The 20,686-nt window shown below is 37.1% G+C and overlaps 1 protein-coding gene across 6 annotated transcripts in view; it reads right to left on the bottom strand.

Moving 5' to 3' along the window:
• LOC140170088 (AMP deaminase 2-like) overlaps nt 1-12,868 on the bottom strand; it is a 60,150-nt gene extending 47,282 nt beyond the window's left edge. For 4 of the 6 annotated variants that reach the window (XM_072193404.1, XM_072193405.1, XM_072193408.1 and 1 more), the window contains exons 1-2: nt 7,510-7,759; nt 4,133-4,364 (exon numbers count right to left, since the gene is read on the bottom strand). In XM_072193404.1, coding sequence (XP_072049505.1) covers nt 4,133-4,364; nt 7,510-7,744 — 467 coding nt within the window. In that variant the 5' untranslated portion in view covers nt 7,745-7,759. Of the gene's footprint in view, nt 1-4,132; nt 4,365-5,615; nt 5,730-7,509; nt 7,760-12,723 lie in introns of those variants that run through there. The other 2 variants (XM_072193407.1, XM_072193409.1) reach the window with 2 other exon arrangements.
• Between the last annotated feature and the right edge of the window lie 7,818 nt (nt 12,869-20,686).

Here is a 20,686-nt window from a genome sequence, read left to right as displayed (position 1 = left end):
TTAGCGCTAATAACGCTAATTTGCGGTACCTAGCTAGCACGGCGCAATTAGCGCGAAATAGTGTTTTAGCGCTAATAACGCTAATTAGTATGACCTAGCACGCTGACGCTAATTTGCTCAATTGAAGGTGAAGTCCCAGTGAGAGGGGCGCAATTAGCGCTAATTAGCGCTTTATAGCGTTTTAGCGCTAATAACGCTAATTAGCATGACCTAGCACGCTGACGCTAATTTGCTAAATTGAAGGTGAAGTCCCAGTGAGAGGGCGCAATTAGCGCTATTAGCGCTTTATAGCGTTTTAGCGCTAATAACGCTAATTAGCATGACCTAGCACGCTAACGCTAACTTGCTAAATTGAAGGTGAAGTCCCAGTGAGAGGGGTGCAATTAGCGCTAATAGCGCTAATTAGCGCTTTATAGCGTTTTAGCGCTAATAACGCTAATTAGCATGACCTCGCACGCTAACGCTAATTTGCTAAATTGAAGGTGAAGTCCCAGTGAGAGGCGCAATTAGCGCTAATTAGCGCTTTATAGCGTTTTAGCGCTAATAACGCTAATTAGCATGACCTAGCACGCTGACGCTAATTTGCTAAATTGAAGGTGAAGTCCCGGAGGAGCGGCGTGTAGGGCTAATAGCGCTAATTAGCGCTTTATAGCGTTTTAGCGCTAATAACGCTAATTAGCATGACCTAGCACGCTGACGCTAATTTGCTAAATTGAAGGTGAAGTCCCAGTGAGAGGGGCGCAATTAGTTCACGAAGATCTTTCAAATATACACAGGGAAGAGGCAACGGACCTATACCAAACACAAAGTCACCCAAGCACCCACCTAAACCAGGAATAGACAAGCTCTCCAAAGAGGTTCCAAAGAAATAGGGGCTCCAGCAAGTTACTGATGAAGGACCATCGTATGGATTGAAGCGTTATCATTGTTGGGGCGGTTTGTGGAGTTTGCTTTTCTTTATAAACATCCTCGTACGTATCATTCATCCAAAAATTTGGTTTTAAACAACACGGTTTTCGAAAGCAATGGTGTAGCGCTGATGCACTTTAGCGTTATCGTTCTTGGTGCGGTTTTCGGAGTTAAAACGCTAGATCACGCAAAATAGCGGTAATTGCGCAATTAGCGTAAGAGTGCTAGGTACCGCTAATTAGCGTTATTAGTGCTAAAACGCTACATGACGCTAAATAGCGCTATTAGCGCTCCACTGACTGGGACATGTTCAATTTTCTAATTTAGCGACAGAATGTCAGGTTCCGGGTATTAGCGCTTAAACACTAAATGACGCTAATTAGCGCGAATAGCGCGAAGTAGCGCCAGAGTACTAGGTAACGCTATGCGCAATTAGCGCTAATTAGCGCAAGAGTGCTAGGTACCGCTAATTAGCGTTATTAGCGCTAAAACGCTACATGACGCTAAATATCGCTAATTGCGCCCCATGACGCTAATTAACGCTAATGAAGGTTATTAGTTCTAAAAAACAACGCGGTTTACGAAAGGAATGGTGTAGCTCTGATGGACTTTAGCGTTATCGTTGTTGGGGCGGTTTGTGGACTTTGTTTTTCTTTATAAACATCCTCGTACGTATCATTCATCCATAAATTTTATTGGTTTTAAACAACGCGGTTTTCGAAAGCAATGGTGTAGCGCTGATGTACTTTAGCGTTATCGTTCTTGGGGCGGTTTTCGGAGTTTGTTTTTCTTTATAAACATCCTCGTACGTATTGTTCATGCATAAATTTTCTTGGTTTTAAACAACGCGGTTTTCGAAAAGCAATGGTGTAGCGCTGATGGACATGAGCGTAATAGCGCTAATTGCGCCCCACTGACTGGGACATCGCCCCATGGCGCTAATTAGCGCTAATAGCGCAAAGTAGCGTCAGATTGCTAGGTAACGCTAATTAAGGTTATTAGTTCTAAAAAACAACGCGGTTTTTGAAAGCAATGGTGTAGCCCTGATGGACTTAAGCGTTATCATTGTTGGGGCGGTTTGTGGAGTTTGTTTTTCTTTATAAACATCCTCGTATGTATCATTCATCCATAAATTTTATTGGTTTTAAACAACGCGGTTTTCGAAAGCAATGGTGTAGCGCTGATGTACTTTAGCGTAATCGTTCTTATCGTTCTTGGGGCGGTTCGGAGCTTGTTTGTCTTTATAAACATCCTCGTAGGTATCATTCATGCATAAATGTTCTTGGTTTTGCTAGATAGCGCTAATTAGCGTTATTAGCGCTAAAACGCTACATGACGCTAAATAGCGCTTGCGCCCCACTGACTGGGACATCTTCAATTTTCTAATTTAGCGACAGAACGCCAGGTAGCGGTTATTAGCGTGAGTGCTAGGTACCGCTAGTGTAGCTCTGATGGACTTTAGCGTTATCGTTGTTGGGGCGGTTTGTGGACTTTTTTTTCTTTATAAACACCCTCGTACGTATCATTCATCCAGAAATTTTATTGGTTTTAAACAACGCGGTTTTCGAAAGCAATGGTGTAGCGCTGATGCACTTTAGCGTTATCGTTCTTGGGGCGGTTTTCGGAGTTAAAACGCTAGATCACGCAAAATAGCGCTAATTAGTTCTAAAAAACAACGCGGTTTTCGAAAGCAATGGTGTAGCGCTGATGGACTTTAGCGTTATTGTTGTTGGGGCGGTTTGTGCAGTTTATTTATCTTTATAAACATCCTCGCATGCGTATCATTCATCCATAAATTTTAGTGGTTTTAAACAACGCGGTTTTCGAAAGCAATGGTGTAGCGCTGATGTACTTTAGCGTCATCGTTAGTTCTAAAACGCTAGATCATGCTAGATAGCGCTAATTGAGCAATTATCGCTAATTAGCGTAAGAGTGCTAGGTACCGCTAATTAGCGTTATTAGCGCTAAAACGCTACATGACGCTAAATAGCGCTAATTGCGCTATTAGCGCTAATTGCGCCCACTGACTGGGACATCTACAATTTTCTAATGTAGCGACAGAATGCCAGGTACCGGTTATTAGCGTTATTATCGCTAAACGCTAAATGGCGCTAATTAGCGCTAATAGGGCAGAGTAGGGTCGGAGTGCTAAGCGCTAATTGCGCTAATTAGCGTAAGAGTGCTAGGTACCGCTAATTAGCGTTATTAGCGCTAATTAGCGTAAGAGTGCTAGGTACCGCTAATTAGCGTTATTAGCGCTAAAACGCTACATGACGCTAAATAGCGCTAATTGCGCTATTAGTGCCCCACTGACTGGGACATCTACAATTTTCTAATTTAGCGACAGAATGCCAGGTACCGGTTATTAGCGTTATTAGCGCTTAAGCGCTAAATGACGCTAATTAGCGCTAATAGCGCAAAAGTAGCGTCAGAGTGCTAGGTAACGCTAATTAACGCGTTATTAGTTCTAAAACGCTGAGATCACGCTAAATAGCGCTAATTGCGCTATTTAATGTCATAGTGCTAAATACCGCTAATTGTGCCATAATTAGCGTAATTAGCGCTAAAACGCTACATGACACTAATTAGCGCCAATTGTGCTATAATTAGCGTTATTAGCACTAAAACGCTACATGATGCTAATTAGCACTCATTGTAATTATTAGCATTAGCGTTGGTGCTAACTCTCGGCGCTAAAGCGCTAAAGAGCCAATCCCGCACCTTCTACCATTTGGAGGCAGGCTATGTTGCATCACACAAGATAAAAAAAAATGTCCACACATTATAGGTTGGTTTATATGAATGCCATACTTAGATGTGAAAAAGTTACTTCAACCATATGGCAAAAGAAATTAACATAATTACAATAATTATGACTGAATTCTACACTCTCAATTAATTGCTATGTCATACAAAACAGTAACTAGTGTCCATTATACAAATTAAAATGTCCCAATGCTACAAATAGAATTACAGTTGCTTCATTCTTTCAGTCAAAAATCCAGTAACATTATCCCCTTTGCGCACACATTGCATCCGGCTTGACGAAGGGGAAAAATGTGCATATGTCATGATATGTGCATACTGGTTTTACAAGGCTTTTCCCCTTCTTCAGCACAACCATGTGTTGCACATTACAAATCTTTCTGGTTTCATAGGACCAAATAAATAACATTCAAAAGATTCGTTTGTAATTTCCTTCCCCGATTCAGCAAATACTAACCTGGCATAATGAAGCTGTCGTTCCACAGCTGTTCGCTTCTGTTGAAACTGTTCTATAGGGACCTCAGGAAACTCGTAGTCTGCACATCGTGATTGGCCAGCCGTGGTACTTGCCTTGTACAGCTGTTTAGCAATCTCTTCATATTCTTTGTCTTGCGGGGTTGGCTTGTGTTTAGGAAAGCTTCGTGACATGGTTGGAGAGAATGGTACGTATGGTTTTGTAGGACTACCACCTGGATAAAAGAGGAAGGCAAAAAACGATACTGACAATTAGTAAGTCAATTTCTGTATTTAACCCTAATACTAAAAGTGGGGGTTGATTGCAGTTACTTACTATCTAACCCTCAGAGTGGGGGCTGGTTCCAGTTAATAACACAATTTATGCATTTAACCCTAACACTCAGGGTGGGGGGAGGGCGGCAGAGGTAGTTTGTGTGTTGCCCGCCTGAAGGGGAGTCACCCTGGGATATTTGGTAGGGTTACGATTAATGTTGTCAATCATCCATATCCCCATGCATGATCCAAGTTCATTGCTAGCAGTCCACCTGATGACACGATCCTGCATGGTCTTCTACATGTTGTATGGCAGTCAATAGCAAGTTAGTTCGATTGATCAATAACAATAACAAGTTAGATTCCCAGTTGATACAGTTGATGTATGGTATGCTGTGAAAAGACTGGGTGTGTTTTTTTTTTTCAAGGTGGACCTTCTTCCCAAAATTTGCCTCACTGCGACTTTGAGCCATGGGGCATGTGTAGTCAAGAACTTCAAGTGAAATTAATTGAGCTTGCTTGAAGGTTCCCTTAGCTCTAAGGCTACGTATGATAGCGTATTATATTTCCACACTATACAAAACCTCTGCATCGGTGGAGGTTCAAGTCAGTCAGGATTTCAAGATACTTGACGGGTGTATCACCATGGCTCTGAACTACAGCTAACTTCAGGGGTAGCGCTGATGGGCTGCTTTTTGGGGGTACCAACTCACCAAAATACAGTTCCGACCCCCTATATTTAAATTTTCTGCAAGTTCAAGGGTCTGCAGACCCGCAGTTTTGCGCACTACCGCAGACATACTATATATGCTGCAGTGCATTTGTGCAACTCTGACACACCAAACTCCAATACAGACCCCTACTTTTTAATTTTCTGCAAGTTTGGGGGTCCCTGCGGACTCTGGAGTGCAGTGTTTACTCAGAGGCCGTATGTCTCAATTTTGGCCCAGTGAAAATTACTGGGCCAAAATTGGGCCAATTTGGCAAGAAAATGTTTCATTTGGCACACTCAATTTCACTGCTCTGGAGTGTTTTGCTCTGGCGCTACCCCTGTTGTACCATACAAAAATGTGTACAACAACAACTGAAATTACTTTTCCTGCATGCACAACTTCCTTGTTCACCAAAAATCAGCCCTATATTATCAAAATGAAATAAAAGAACAACTTTTACTCTTTACTTCTTTGGTAAAAATAGAAACTTTAGCTTACTTTGTCACTCGCTGATCTTTCCAATCTTCAGGACATCACCAACAAAACTAAATTTATAAGCACTATTGCCTTCACAGAATAATCACACCCAATACCCATACATATTACACTAAATTATGGATGTAATGTACGTACATGTATGCAGTTGTGTGTTTGTATACCTGGACAGAGCTAGAGGTGCTCCACATCCTAAAGATCAAATTTACAAAACACTACCATATTGGTCCGAGTATAGTCCCACCCGTTTTTTATGTGAAAATTTTTTCACAATTGGGGGTGGGATTATACTCAATTTCAACAAAAAAAAAAAAAAAAAAAAAATTTTTAAGTTTTTTTTTTTAAAGTTTTTTTTTCGGTTTTGGAGTGTCCCTGGACCTAGATGCTAGATCATTCATGGTTGACCTAAAAAAAAAAAAAAAAAAAAAAATTTCAAGATATTTTGTATTTTTAATATGAAAATTGATACTTTGTTTTCATGTCATACTCTATTAATGATTTCAAAATGCATTCAAATTCAATGCATTTTGAAATCATTAATAGAGTATGACATGAATACAAATTATCAATTTTCATATTAAAAATACAAAATATCTTGAATTTTTTTTTTTTTTTTTAGGTCAACCATGAATGATCCTAGGTCTAGGTCCAGGGACACTCCAAAAAAAAAAAAAAACTTAAAAAAAAAAAAAAAAAAAATTTTTTTTTTTACAATTTCTGAAAAAAAAAAAAAAAATGGGGGTGGGATTATACTCGAACATGGGACTATACTCGGACCAGTACGGTATATATACATGTACATGTACAACAAATTTACTAAAACCCCAGTACTCAAACAAGAAAACCATTGAGAACCAACCACACAAGTTTGGTGTTTCCTGTCAAAGAGGTAACAAATAGATCTATGTATTGCCCTGGTGCCTGGTAATCACAATACCGTGAAAATCCACTTTTTTTTGCTCTTTAAATGGACTTGGTCAACCTTGCATTCAATTGACACACACTGATCAAATCAAATCAAAGTGAAAATAATTACAGTATGTAAGCATGTTCAAAAGCTCCCTTTTATTAGTTTTAATAATGGTATGATATGTAGTGTGATCAAACAAAAACAGTCTGAAGAGACATCCAATTTTCAGTTTCTTATAGGATTGTAAACAGCATTTCAGAAGAGCTACATTTTGCAAAAAAAAACGATGAATTTGGACAACCATTTCAAAATATGTGAGCAGTTTTAAAGAGTTTCCAAAACAATAGTAAACAAAAGGAAATACTTTCTATATCTCAAAATCAATATTTCTGACTTCCGACTGATTTTGCTTGATCACATCACATTAATATTATACTCAAAATATAAATCGCTTACATTTATCATAAAAAAAAGTCAACATTTATGACTTTGATATCAATTAAGTACTGATGAAACTGGATCATATTGCTATCAAGTTTTTTTTTTATTTAGGCATTCACAAAATAGCAAAAATTGTTGCAGATAGACAATTTGATGAACAATAAAGAAAAAGAATTACATTTAATTAATCGATTTTATGCATATCAGCATTTTTAAGTTTACAAAAATAATTCTGGAATTTGTAGAAAATTATTTGTAAAGGTTCCCAAAACACATGCTATATTTATATCCAATTTAGTAAATGACCCTTTTTACTATATTATGGACAATTTTGTACCGCGGTACGTACCAAAGTCTAAACCAGCAGTTTGACAAAGAGATTCACAAAATATGGAAGAGAATGTACACATGCCCAGATTTATTATACAGATCCATGGGATACACATTATCCATACACATTATACCATAGACTGGGACCATAGCCCCTATGGTCTATGATACTTTATTTCCTACATATATCCCAAAGCTACTGGTTTTCTAACCAACCTGCTTCCCAGTCTGAATCACTAACACTCTCCTCCTGTCGACAATCCTTCAAATATCGCCGCCTTCCCTTTTTCTCCCTCTTCGGGCTGTGACTCCGACAACGCTTTCGACGATGGACAGCATCAGCACTTTCTCGTTTGCGTTTACGAGAGATATGGCCATTGCAATGCGATTCACATAGTCTACCTTCACTGTTTGCAGTATGTACTCCGTTTACAATCTCCCTTGATTCCATAATTTAAAGTGCAGATAAATTATTTCCTTGGCAAAAATTGAAATCTCTGAAACAACTTTCTTATAGTATGCACAGCTTGTATTATAATGTGAAAAAGAAAGACTTCCAAAATCCAACACAGTATGTAGCTTGTAAAATCTTTGTGCTCCAACTAATCATGCTAAATGGTCTAAGCAAAATCTTGACAACATGTATGCTTGGGTGCCAAAAGACAATGATGAATGGAAGGAAGGGAGCTCAAGAACATCAGTGTTGCCAATTTCAATTTTTTATACCGTATTGTGTCACCAATTATTATAAATCAACTAAACAAAGTGTCTGGCTGCAGGGACTTCTAAATTGAATACCTAAGGCTAAAAATAAGGTTTGTTTCCTGTTGCTGTTGCAAAATTTTTCGATTTGTTATATTTCATTTTACTGAAAATATTCTGACACATTTCATGCATTAATTTACAGATCATTTTACTTGATTTTTCAAAATGATAGCATTCTAAGACTGAACAAATTAAATGCTGAAAGTTTGCCTGAAACCTGCCAGAAAAAAACCTAAGATTGTTTGTTTAGCCAAATCCCAATTCGTCGTTTGACTGCAAGATTTTAGCTAAATCATAACAAGCACGGACAACTTATATCAAAGTACCAACTTTAAATTTACCATTACATAAAGTATTCTGAACCTGTAAATTTGGAATGTAAAAGAAACACTAACCATATCAACTTTACCCTAAACTCTAACCTACACATAAAACTTACAATGCATTTAAGGTGTTCTGGTGTTGTTATGCCACACACTGTACTTAGGCAACGATCCCGGCAACGATATACCACCTCCGCTGAATGGTGAAGTTCCATCATCAGGAAACTCAAACTATACACTGTGCCAGCTGGAAAACTGGCAACACTGTGCAAAGAATAGCTAAGATAATGGCTGGAAGTGGTCAGACTCATGCTTACAAAGTATATTGACCTAAACTTACCATATTCCAGGAAGGGATCCTATATTTAGGTCCAATCACATCATTCTATTACATTTCTAGACACTTGGGCTACTTGGACTTCAGCCGGGACTTTGGCACACATGGTTTCCCATGTCTTGCAGTGCATTGGACTAATTAAAATGCACTTTGCAGGCAATTACTGGAGATTTTGTGATTCTAGTACTTGTTATGTCATGTTTTTAGATATCCATGAAAAAATGTTATCCCCAAGATTTCAGTAATCCCGATTAAAATTGGGTACACATACATTTGAATTATGATGCATGAATCAGCATGATGAAGGTAATCTAGATTATAATTTATTGAGCAATGAAGCACTTCATATCACGCTAAGGGACCGTTCACAAACACTTGTTACGGGGCCTGATGCAAAAAGGGGGGCCCTGAAATTTTTTGACCCTCCAAAGGGGGTGGGGGCCTGAAAACAATGACCACAAATTTTCCTGGGAAAATTGAGTTTAATATGCTTTTCTATGGAGTTGACCCATAATTTTCATGAAATTTTTGAGGTCTGTAAAAAATTTTCGCAATGAAATTTTTTTGCATCAGGCCCCCCTTACAAGTGTTTGTGAACGGTCCCTAAAAATTTATGTTTTTAACAGAGTCCATCAATACATACAAAACAGATTGCAATAATTTTTTTACACACAAACATTAAGAGGTTATACCTTTAAAACCAGTAAAAAAATCTGAACTTTGTACGTGGATGAGGTGTGGATCACAAAATGCACCTTGACCTTAAAATTGTGATGTCTATATCTAGCTAGGCATAAATAGTAGCTTGACAAATTTTAGTATTCACTTACAAGTTACAGCAACATAGAATATATCACAGACCCCCTTGTCATTCTCTCCCAGTCTGTCTGAACACTGATCATGAAGTACGCTGATTAAAGACTTCCTTTAAATGATCTATTGGCTTTGAAGTATTGTCTAACAGGATTATGCAGACCTGTAAACCATTCATCACCTATAGTCATCAGTCTCAAGTGATATAACTTAAAACCCGAGCTGTGATAAAATACCCAGATAGAGCTGATAAAATACCCAATCTACTTGCATTATCTCTTTTTAAAGTAATTAAGTCCACATCATGACTTAGGCCTACCATGCGAGGCATTGTGTACCCTATTGGGCAATTCCATTATAATGAAAGGTTAGGTCGGACATACATTCTGATGAATAAAGTCATAAAGAACTATAAAAAGAAAGAAAGAAAGAAATTGCTTTCTACTATTATGTGTGGAATGGTGTACACATTATAAAAATGTTATTGTTTTCATTCTGGAGCTGAAGTGATACGGTAAGTACTACATAGGCCTAATGCTAAATGGGTTTCTAAATTTACCTGTGTTTGTGATTCCCAAGTTTGAAATGCCGTTTATTGAGTGCAAATGTCCTTCAGTTACCAGGTACCGTGGAATTGCCCATGGGCAATTTCAGCACTAAAAAACTTGGGACTTTGCAAAAATAAAGAAATAAATTCAAATATCCATGGGTAAAATTCCATCCCGCCACATTTTGAGATGATTTTTTTAAGTTCCAGAAGGGACAAAAAAAAATTGAGTAAAAACTACCGATATATGTGCTAGATGAAGAGGTACAATGTAAACATTAGTTAGTGGTTTGCATGATACATACGGTGTATATAAAAATAACAACTCGGGAAATCAGAGTAACTCCGCGAAAATCGGAGTAGTTGGCAGGTATGCACCATGGCCACCGTGTTATCTCTAGTCTATGACTACATGTATGAGACATTAACTTTTGTTATATGAATAATTCCGTGTGAATTGAGATGTCAGAGCAGGTCAAAGTACTATTTTAGCCTACGTCCCATATCCTACTATCACTCAAACAAGGAAATCTCTTCACGAATTCACTCACCTTGCGATCCTCAGTTGAAACAAACATCTAAGTTTCCAAAAACAACTTTGTCATTCCTCAAAAGTAACTTCATTAATAAAAAATTGAAATCCTACTATTACCCGTTATTGAAAATTTTATTTGATAAATGTCAACCAAAAGAACGCACAAGTCGAGTTCAGTTGACCAAAATGGTAGCTCCTGCCTCCTGGTCACCTCAGATATGACGTTGAGCTGCTTATTAAATATTCATGAAACCGACCACGTGGTCACAATCGGTGGATCGGATTGGTTGAAATCAACACCACATGTTTGACCTTACAGGGGTCAGAGATATGCATGCATGTACAGCGATGCGGATAGTATTCATCAGCGGGACTGAGAAATGCGACATTTTCGATGTTTGTACCGGGGAATTTCAGATACGGAGACTCCACGGAGATTGCTACAAATTCGTCCAAAGGTAACCAAAGGGTTGGGGATCGCATTTTTAACTATTGATCACTAAATGTTTCGGAATTGAGGTCGGCTAAAAGTAGACCATTTCGGGGACTGCAACTGGTGTAGATGTCACATTTTGAACAGTGGGCAATAAGATAATAAGTGACCAATTTGGCTTTCTGCACAAGTGTTTGGCCTTAGGCCTACTCTAGGTAGGGGAGATTGGGGTTAGTTGAAACATTTTTCACAAAATCGTCTTTTTAACGCAAACCGATTACTTTCAAGAAACACTAACCATATCATTATAAACATATACATACATGCTACAAATACAGCCTTAAACTTTATTGGACCTGCTTATGATTATTCATATACATGTAATCCAATTTGAAAATTTGAAAAAAAGTGTTTGAACAACTAACCCCACCCCTGGGGTAAGTTGAAACATAGGGTGGGGTTAGTTGAAACACGGCTTGTAAAAATTTCAAAATAATTATTATTGTGTTGTTAGGGTTATACTTCCCTTGAAGGCACCCTTTAACATACAATCAGTGTGAAAAAATGAATAAATAAATATGTGGGAGTGTGGGTCAATACTTTGGGACACAAGGTGACGAGTGTCACCATGGACCAAAATATGATAAGCCTAAAATATTATAAAATGTACTTTCTGTGTGCACTTTTTGCTTGTATATATTGCTTTTTAACCATATTAAAGCAATATTGAAGAAATGGTAAACATGTTACAAATTTTTAAAAAGTCAAATTTTTAATCATATTTTTCTATGCGATTTTCACGTGTCAACTAACCCCACCTCAAAAGTTTCAACTAACCCCGATGCCTATTTTTACATTTCAAAGTTCATTACACAAAATAAGAAATACAATAAAACTTTTATTTAACATTATTCTGGGACTTACTACTAGTGCTTATGATACTCAAAAAATCTTCAAACAACATGGAGATAACGCATCTTTTCTGAGGGGTATAAAAATTTGTCAGTAAGTCAAAAAACAGATATTCCTTTCCCAAGCCAACACTGGTGGGGCATCAGTGCTGTTGCTAATTTGGTGGATGACCCTTACTAATACCTATTACTAGGTGCCAGTATTTTACCAAATTAATTTTTTGTGTCAGAAAAAAATACAATGTTTCAACTTACCCCGCGTTCCAACTAACCCCAATCTCCCCTACCGTACCCAAAATTGTCACACATGCATAAAATATGTTTTTTGTTTTTAAGTCTTACCTTCACGTGCATAACAGTAAGGAGTGATATTTTGTTAATTAAATTTGATACTGTGTACCCTGGACCAGATAGGCTCAGTCAGGAGCCTGAAAACCTTCGTACGGAGAAGGACAACTGGTGGAAATCGTAGTGACAGAGGTGCAAGTATCTGGATCTGGATAATACAGTTCAACACCCCTAGTGGGGAAAGACGAACCGGAACGTGTGTGTGTGCTATTTAAGTGTGCTGAAGTGCTGTTTCAGCTGGCTTTTGAAGGCTTTTGGATCTTCTATTGATACAAGTCATTCTGTCAGTAGGTTTCTCGGGATAATCAGAGAGACAAGTGCGTTTCAACGCAGTAAATACGTACGGTATTGTACGTTTAAATTTTTAAATGCGCTCTCGTCAAAGGTTTAGAGCAAAATATACCATAGCCATACTTACCGTGCCCTCCATTGGCATTGCTGTGATTTGCATCGGACATGTCTGAAGTGTCCATTTTCTCAGGAATCTTTAGCTGTAAAGACATTTCTTTTCTCTGTGCAGCGGCTCCACAATTTGCAGACGATTGCTGCTGGTGGTTCATACTTCCGACCGGTCGACTGTAGATCACCTTCCTGGAAAAAAAACAAAGGAAACAAAGAATGACCATGACATATAAAATTAGTAGTCACGTACCGCTCGATCTCGTAAACAAAAAACAGCTGATCGAAATGTCATGACATACAATGCCAATGATGCCTGCCAAATTCGTGCGCAGAAAATAGTGGCATAAGTACTTACCAAAATGTATGTTTTTCTAGTCAAAAGCACGACCTAGAAATTTACCACTGCATGCAGGAAGGTTTTGACTTCCTTCCGTTAGCTGGACGTTGCTCAATAATGTTGATTAATATCAATTTATAGCGGTATTGATCGCAACATTTATACAACAAATGAAGTGAACATCTGCCCGACCTGACGTGACGATTTATCAATTAGAAACAGCGCCCTCTTGTACCTATGTCAAGCAGCTGCTGCATGCTACGGGTATTTCTGGTTGCTCTACGAAAAAGGAATAAAATAAAAGAAAGAAAGACAGAAAGAAAGACAGAAAGAAAAAAGACAGAAAGAAAGACAGAAAGAAAGACAGACAGACAGACAGACAGATAGACAGAAAGAAAGAAAGAAAGAAAGAAAGACAGACAGACAGACAGACAGACAGACAGACAGACAGACAGAAAGAAAGAAAGAAAGAAAGAAAGAAAGAAAGAAAGAAAGAAAGAAAGAAAGAAAGAAAGAAAGAAAGAAAGAAAGAAAGAAAGAAAGAAAGAAAGAAAGAAAGAAAGAAAGAAAGAAAGAAAGAAAGAAAGAAAGAAAGAAAGAAAGAAAGAAAGAAAGAAAGAAAGAAAGAAAGAAAGAAAGAAAGAAAAAGAAAGAAAGAAAGAAAGAAAGAAAGAAAGAAAGAAAGAAAGAAAGAAAGAAAGAAAGAAAGAAAGAAAGAAAGAAAGAAAGAAAGAAAGAAAGAGCTCAAGGGTCTTTCGGAGCTCTATTTTGGTGAAATAATTATGCCTACTCTTTCGGAGCTGCGAAATCAAAAAGCGGCCGCGGGGCAGTGGCGTACGTAGCCTAAACGTAGCCAAGGGGTGACAAGGGGGGCAGCTGCTCCCTGTGAAAAGTCTTGCCTGCCCCCCCCATTCAAGATATTGGGGAGATTTATCCACCAGAGGGGATTTATACGCCTATATACATGCATGTCAGGGATAGGCCTATTCCTTCTGTAATTGAGGGACTACGGTACACCTTCACAACCCGCATCCACTAACCCACACCACCCAACCCACACAACCGATAGGCCTGCGGCTAATATTTTTTTTTTAAATGAGTATAGGCCTATGTAATTTAAATTTTAGAGGAATATTACAAACATGTATATATAGGCCTAACTCGATACCCCCTATACCTGTCCGTGGATGTCCGCACACCCCTGCCCCGCCCTGCACCCCCCCCCACGTTTACATATATTATATAGGCCTACGCCCACACCCACAACCCCATCCTCAACACCCTACATCACAATGACAGGTCAATCTGGTTACCCCCGATTCGTTCTCACGATCTCCTGCCATCGCAGCAAGAGAAACATCAAGGTGCACTTTCCTGTTTCTGGATGTCATTGTCCGCATTATGCCGCATACATTCATTTTAACGAATCAATAAACAAACAAAGAGCTACAACGACACATAGAAATACAGCCATGGAAAAGGGGTTTTTTTATTGAAAAAAAACTCCAAAAACCAAAACACGCTGCTATTCTTAGACCGACTGGTACACGAGGAATTTTCATATCGTATTTTGTGAAAAGTTTTATGAAGTTTTAGAAAGAGCTCCTGCATTGATATGTGAAGACCTGAGCGCAAAAAGTACTTTTTTTGAAAACAATTTTTGACTCAAGAAATTACTTGTTGCGGTGTTCGAAAAAATTTAGGCCAAAAAACCTGTTTTGTGGGATTTTCTCCAAAACTGCATGAGCTCTTTTGCCCAAATTTTACCTCACAGATGGATTCATCAAGTCATTTTCATTCTGAGATATATGTATACCTTTATATAGGCCTACTTTAAACCAGCAATCCGGGCCAAAAATTTGGTTGTGAGGCCCAAAAGTAGGGCTATCAATAATTCAGTTAAGTCCACTTTTGGCGAAATTGAGTTATCATTGGTTTTTAGGTCCTTTGAGTTCAAAAAATATAATAATTTTGTGGGGTTTTTTAAAACTATTTTTCGACACGCCTTTTTTGGGAGTCAATTTCTGCAATTCACCCCAATCTGTGCGTAAAAAAGTAGGCCTACTGACGTCTACTCATTGAGTGCAAAAAGTACATAAGTCCACTATATTATAGTAAGGAATTGGCATTTATAGTTTGTAGAGTTTAGACATGTTATGTCATAATAAAATACACGGTGCTTTTATTTTTTGTTGTTCATAACAAATTTTCTGTTAGAGTCATTGTCCAGAATTGCAGAAATTCACGGTAACTTCTTGCATATTCTTGATCACAAAACAGGCTTTTTTGGTTTTTGTTAAGGTAACTTATGGGGGGGTGTTGTGTATTGACATTTTGCGGTATATTTTGTTGTTGTTGTTATTTGGAAACTTTTTTGGTTGGGACAGGGGGTTCTTAATACAGGCCATCCGGCCTTCCGAGAACCTCCTCAATGTGTTAAATTGTTGTGCTGTTATATTTTGTATTTGAATGAAATAAAGATGGAGGAGTCCAATTTTTAGTAGTTTTAAGTTTTTGATGATTTGTAACGATTAAAACTAAAGTGTATTACTCCAATTTGAGAATAAAAAGAAGTCCTAATTTATTGATTTTGTTCGTAATAAAATAATGCCCGTATTAGAATTTTATTCATTTTATTTATAACAAATTTACTGTTAAAGATTGTTTTGTCCATATTTGAGCAATTAGGAAGTCTACAGGGTGAGTCAAAAAGTGCAACAGAGCAAAGAATCGGTTATGTATAGAACCAAGTTAAAATTTCCCATTATTGATAGTTTCTTTAAGGTGGCTGTGTACTCTCAGACATGCATGTAGGCCTAGTAAAAGTGCAATAACTTTGTAATTATTCGCGCAAAACATATAAAAGTATACATTTTTATGAAGGCAAGACACCAATAAATCTGAATATAAATGCAGATTTGGGGTAAAAACAACAATTATGAAGAAAATCACAAAAAAGTGAGTTTTGGGCAATATTTGTTAGGTACATCATAACAAAAAACACTCTTTCCAAAATATTTTATTTTGTTTTTAGCTCAATCTTGAGGCTCCATTCCAAAAACGGTTTTTTTATTTTTTGATATTGGCCTTATTTTTTGAGATATTGACCATATAAGGCATCAAATTGAACTTTTAAAATTCACAAACGCCTATTTGCACAAAATGATGCCTAAAATCGGAAATAGACCAAAATATAAAAACGAGAAAACCGTTTCTTGAGTCGATCATGCTTTTTACGATGATCATATTTGCTTACCTATAGATGCTGTATTTATTGAGTTATCGTGTACCTAAATCGTCATTTTACCGAGAAAATGAACATTGAAATAATGGCCGTTGAAGTTTAATGTGGTCACATTTTGCACTTTCATCGAATCTCGCAGGAGAATGCGGTAGTTTTTATTTTTCTACCTTACATTACATAAACATCGGATAAATCCACGGCCCGTTGAGAAGTTTGAGCGAAATCCATTCATAACTTGATATTTAAATCGGGGAAAGAACTTGAAAAACCCACATTTTATCAGCTAAAACGGAGCCATTTGACCACTAGGTTTTTGTGAAATTAGCGCTTCCGTGTTGTTTCCATAAGATGCGCCGCGCATGCAGATAAGCGTCGCGTATGCGTAGCGTATTTGTGCGTTAACAAAGTGCGTGATACGCAACGCGATGCGTTGTTGCGCGCGTGTACCTGGCTGGTACAACAAAGATTTTCTTTCCTTTTCAATTTCAAACACGAGTGGAATAGTGAAATAAAATCCTTAAAATATTGCAGTTGGAGTTTACAAATCTGGATTTTCATTCTTTGTATTTATAAAAAACATAACAAAGTACAAAAATATCAAAAAAACTCAATTTCGCGAAAGAAACAATGTCTATAGTACACAGCCGCGTTTATTGCCACACTCAATAGTCATATTCTGTGAAAAAATGAAGCGACTCGCTACTACCGTTTAATTTAATGAGTCCTTTTGCTGTGATACCCAACTTCATTATTTGTCCACTGCGAGGTACCATGCATTTTGATTGAGAGCACATAAAGGCACCAGCTCTGAAACGGACTTTAACTTAAATAAGGTTGTTTTTTTGTGTTATTTTAATTTTTTTTATCTAAACAAAAAAACTTTCCAACATTACTTTAAGTCCATCATCAGTCGACTCCAACTCCAGTTTTTTTTAAATGATATGTCTAACTTACTGAATATTTTGTAATTCACTCCACTTCAAATTGCGCGCATTTCATTTCGACATTTGAAAAACCCGCCTGCAAATGTGTATGTTTTTGATAGAGAATCTATCAAAACATCTTTAAGGGCTGGGGTATGAACGTTTGGACAGTATTTATTGTGGGACATTAGAGCACATCAGACATATCGAATTGCATTCTGAATACGAAGAATGTCATTCTGATATCAAATAATTTTGATTTTTGAAATTCGCAATTCAATACACATTTTATGGCAAATCATTAAAAATTGATATTTTTGATATTTAACAGTACTTGAAGTAATCTTTATAAATCTGATGATTTATACTTATTGTGTATGTGGGTGGGATGAAAAGCCGACGATCAATTGAAAATTTTGACCTTTCGTATTGAAGATATGGATTTTTTCCCCAAAACACCAAAAAAAATTAGGTCTTTTTGGGAAAAAATCCATATCTTCAATATGAAAGGTCAAAATTTTCAATTGACCGTCGGCTTTTCCTCCCTGCTACATACACTTTAAGAATATGTCATTAGATTTATATAATTTACTTCGAGGACTGTTATATATCAAAATTTGAAAAATATCAAATTTTTATAATTTGTCATAAAATTTGTATTATATTGTGATTTTCAAAAATGAAAATTATTTGATATCAGAAAGACATGCTTCGTATTCAGAATGCAATTCGATAGGTCTGAAGTGCTCTCATGTCCCACAAAAAATACTGTCGAAACGCAATAAACGCTCATTTTAGATCCCTTAAAGACGGACTCCAACGGACAGTGCCAAGAAACCCCATCCCCTATTGGTCACGTTCAACTCAAATAAGGATGGGGTTTCTTTCCTAATTTCAACGTTTGTGGCGCACTACTGCCCAGTACCAGTAGGCGGTACTATAAAGTCAATGTAGGGTTGACCATGTGGGCTGACAAACGCTAGTCGCAAGGCGAAAGTAATTACAGGGTCCGGAAATGGGTGGAGCCTATTTTGCTGAAACCAAATAACTTTTACGATGTCCAACATACCAATATACAAAGCTACTCGTTCATACAAACGGTACCACCAATAGGTCCATCTGCATATCAATGTCGCAATTTACATTTGTAGACCAAATAAAAATTCCTTTAAAAAAGGAATGGGGCGCCCAAATTATGTGAGCTTGGACGTGATATGGTGAATTCCATGGCATGGTGTTTAGATTTGGTCCCGGGGATTTGGTATCATAATGATTTTTTCTAGGGAAGAGTAGAAGATGATCAAATGCAAGACAAATGTGTTTGATTGGGGAAGGTGTATCACAGGACCGTTTTGGATGAAATAAATTGAATTGGAATGAAGCTGTCGTGTCAATTTGCGATTATGTGGGGTGGGGGAGGTCAATTTTGGGGCATATTGTAGTGATGATATTGCTTTGGATATTGAATATTGTTGAATTTCGTTATGCAGGGGGGTATATGATGGATAGTATAGAAGAGGATCTACCCCTATGTTGACCAAAAGAAAAGTTTTTATGAATGTATAACGTCTGTGATACATATACATCATAACGTCTGTGATACATATACATCATCTACTTGCTAATACACTGAAAATCTAATAGTAGGGATGACCAATGAACCATCAACTTGATTAGAACACTCCCATAGACATGCAGGGAGCTCAACTGTGCACTGCTTGCACATACATTTCTAAATTGATCTCATTCTTTTATTTTTCAATATTTTTCTGTAAAATTTGGGGAAGTTACTGCCAATTATATTTTGTAACTATCTTGCAAATTACAGCAACATAACTTATTTTGTTTTTCTGTAAGTGCGAGTCAAAATTGGTCCATCGCCACAGTGCGCTTAATTGCCAGTGGCTGAGTTTAGCACTGCTCAAGAATGGCACAAAATATTCAAATCAGTAAGATCAGGTGAAAAACGTGGCCTACTGAGCTGTAATTTGGCAGAGTTGCCAGTAATACCTCTATCATACCCTCTGTAAAAAGGTTAAAAATTGAACAAGTAGATCTCGAGTTACAAATTAAATCACCAGCTTCCCTTTGGAATTTTTATATTCCTTTCAAATCATGTTAAGAAGACACCTTTCTGAACATAAATGTGAAGTTTCGTGCTCATTCGATGTATTGTTCACCTGATCTTAACCCTAAACGTTTTCTTATATTTAGGCCTATAACATCTACAACTTGCTGCTGGCTATACCTTGTTTAGGACTTTCAAAAGAAGTACCTGAATGTGCAACCATAACTGTTTCAAAATAGCCCGCGATAGTCATGCAGGTAACTCCGAGGTCAAGCATTGAATTGGTTTGAACAAAGATACTCATAATGTATTGAGTGCTACTTTGGTTTGAATGAGGAATACTACAGGAATACACATGAGCATGATGAGGATAATCTCTATTGTTGTGAATGAGTCAATGACCTTCAAAACTTAAGATTTTGTTTACATACACCTACTAATTGGTCATATTAAACCCAATAACATTGAAATTCTAAAAAAAAAAAAAAAAGTTCACCTACTTAGTGCAATTTTGATTTTGTGCCATATCGGCTATCTTGGATGATTTTTGGCAAGTGTCCTCTAAATGCATGATTTCAATGCCTTGGTTTGAAAAAATAAGTTATGCCAGTGACTAGTTAAGTGCCATTTCAGAAGAAACCCTTTGATACTTTCACAATATGCTTGTTTCATGTTTGCAAATATGTTAAAATAAAGAAATATATAAAGGTAAATATATGCTTATGCCAATTTTGCTCCCAACTGCTATTTTTGGACCTTGTCATTTTATTTCGTTCCAATGACCGGTCAGAATGGGAAACTTTGATAATTCATAATTCGAAAAGTTTTTGACCGATTTTGACCATTTAACCACCAAAATACTTCTGTTGATTAGTTCTACTCAGAAAACAATCTTTTGTAGCAATAGGGTCAACATGAAATTTTGATGGTTATCCCTACTAATAGAGATGAAGGATAAAAGACAATTACAGAACATTCATTCTTCAAAAGTAGCTATATGGGTATACAATGTTTACAAGATAAGAACGTTAATGTTTTGTACATGAACGTAACATCTTTGATACATAGTTGTTAACACACTGAAAATCTGACTAGAGATTTACAATTTGATGATATCCAAAAGAATACTTACTAACTTAGCATTGAAGAATTAAAATAATTACAGAACTTTCATTTGTTAACATACACGTAGCAATGATTAACAATGTTGAAAATACAAACGTAACGTTTTGTTCATAAACATAACATCCTCGACACATCTAGGATCCGCATAATTTGTTGATTAATGTCATAAACAGTCACAAAAGATTTATGGTCTGATCATTTTATCATTTTAAGGGGACCCGATATTGCATTTGGAAGAACCAGGCTTTTCAATTACTATCAAAACTGCTGGGTACCAAACTT

This window comes from Amphiura filiformis, chromosome 14 (genome assembly GCF_039555335.1).
Source record: "Amphiura filiformis chromosome 14, Afil_fr2py, whole genome shotgun sequence".
Taxonomy (NCBI): Eukaryota; Metazoa; Echinodermata; class Ophiuroidea; order Amphilepidida; family Amphiuridae; genus Amphiura; species Amphiura filiformis.
Note: the sequence above shows the minus strand (reverse complement) of the source record. Positions and strands in the feature narration are given on the sequence as shown.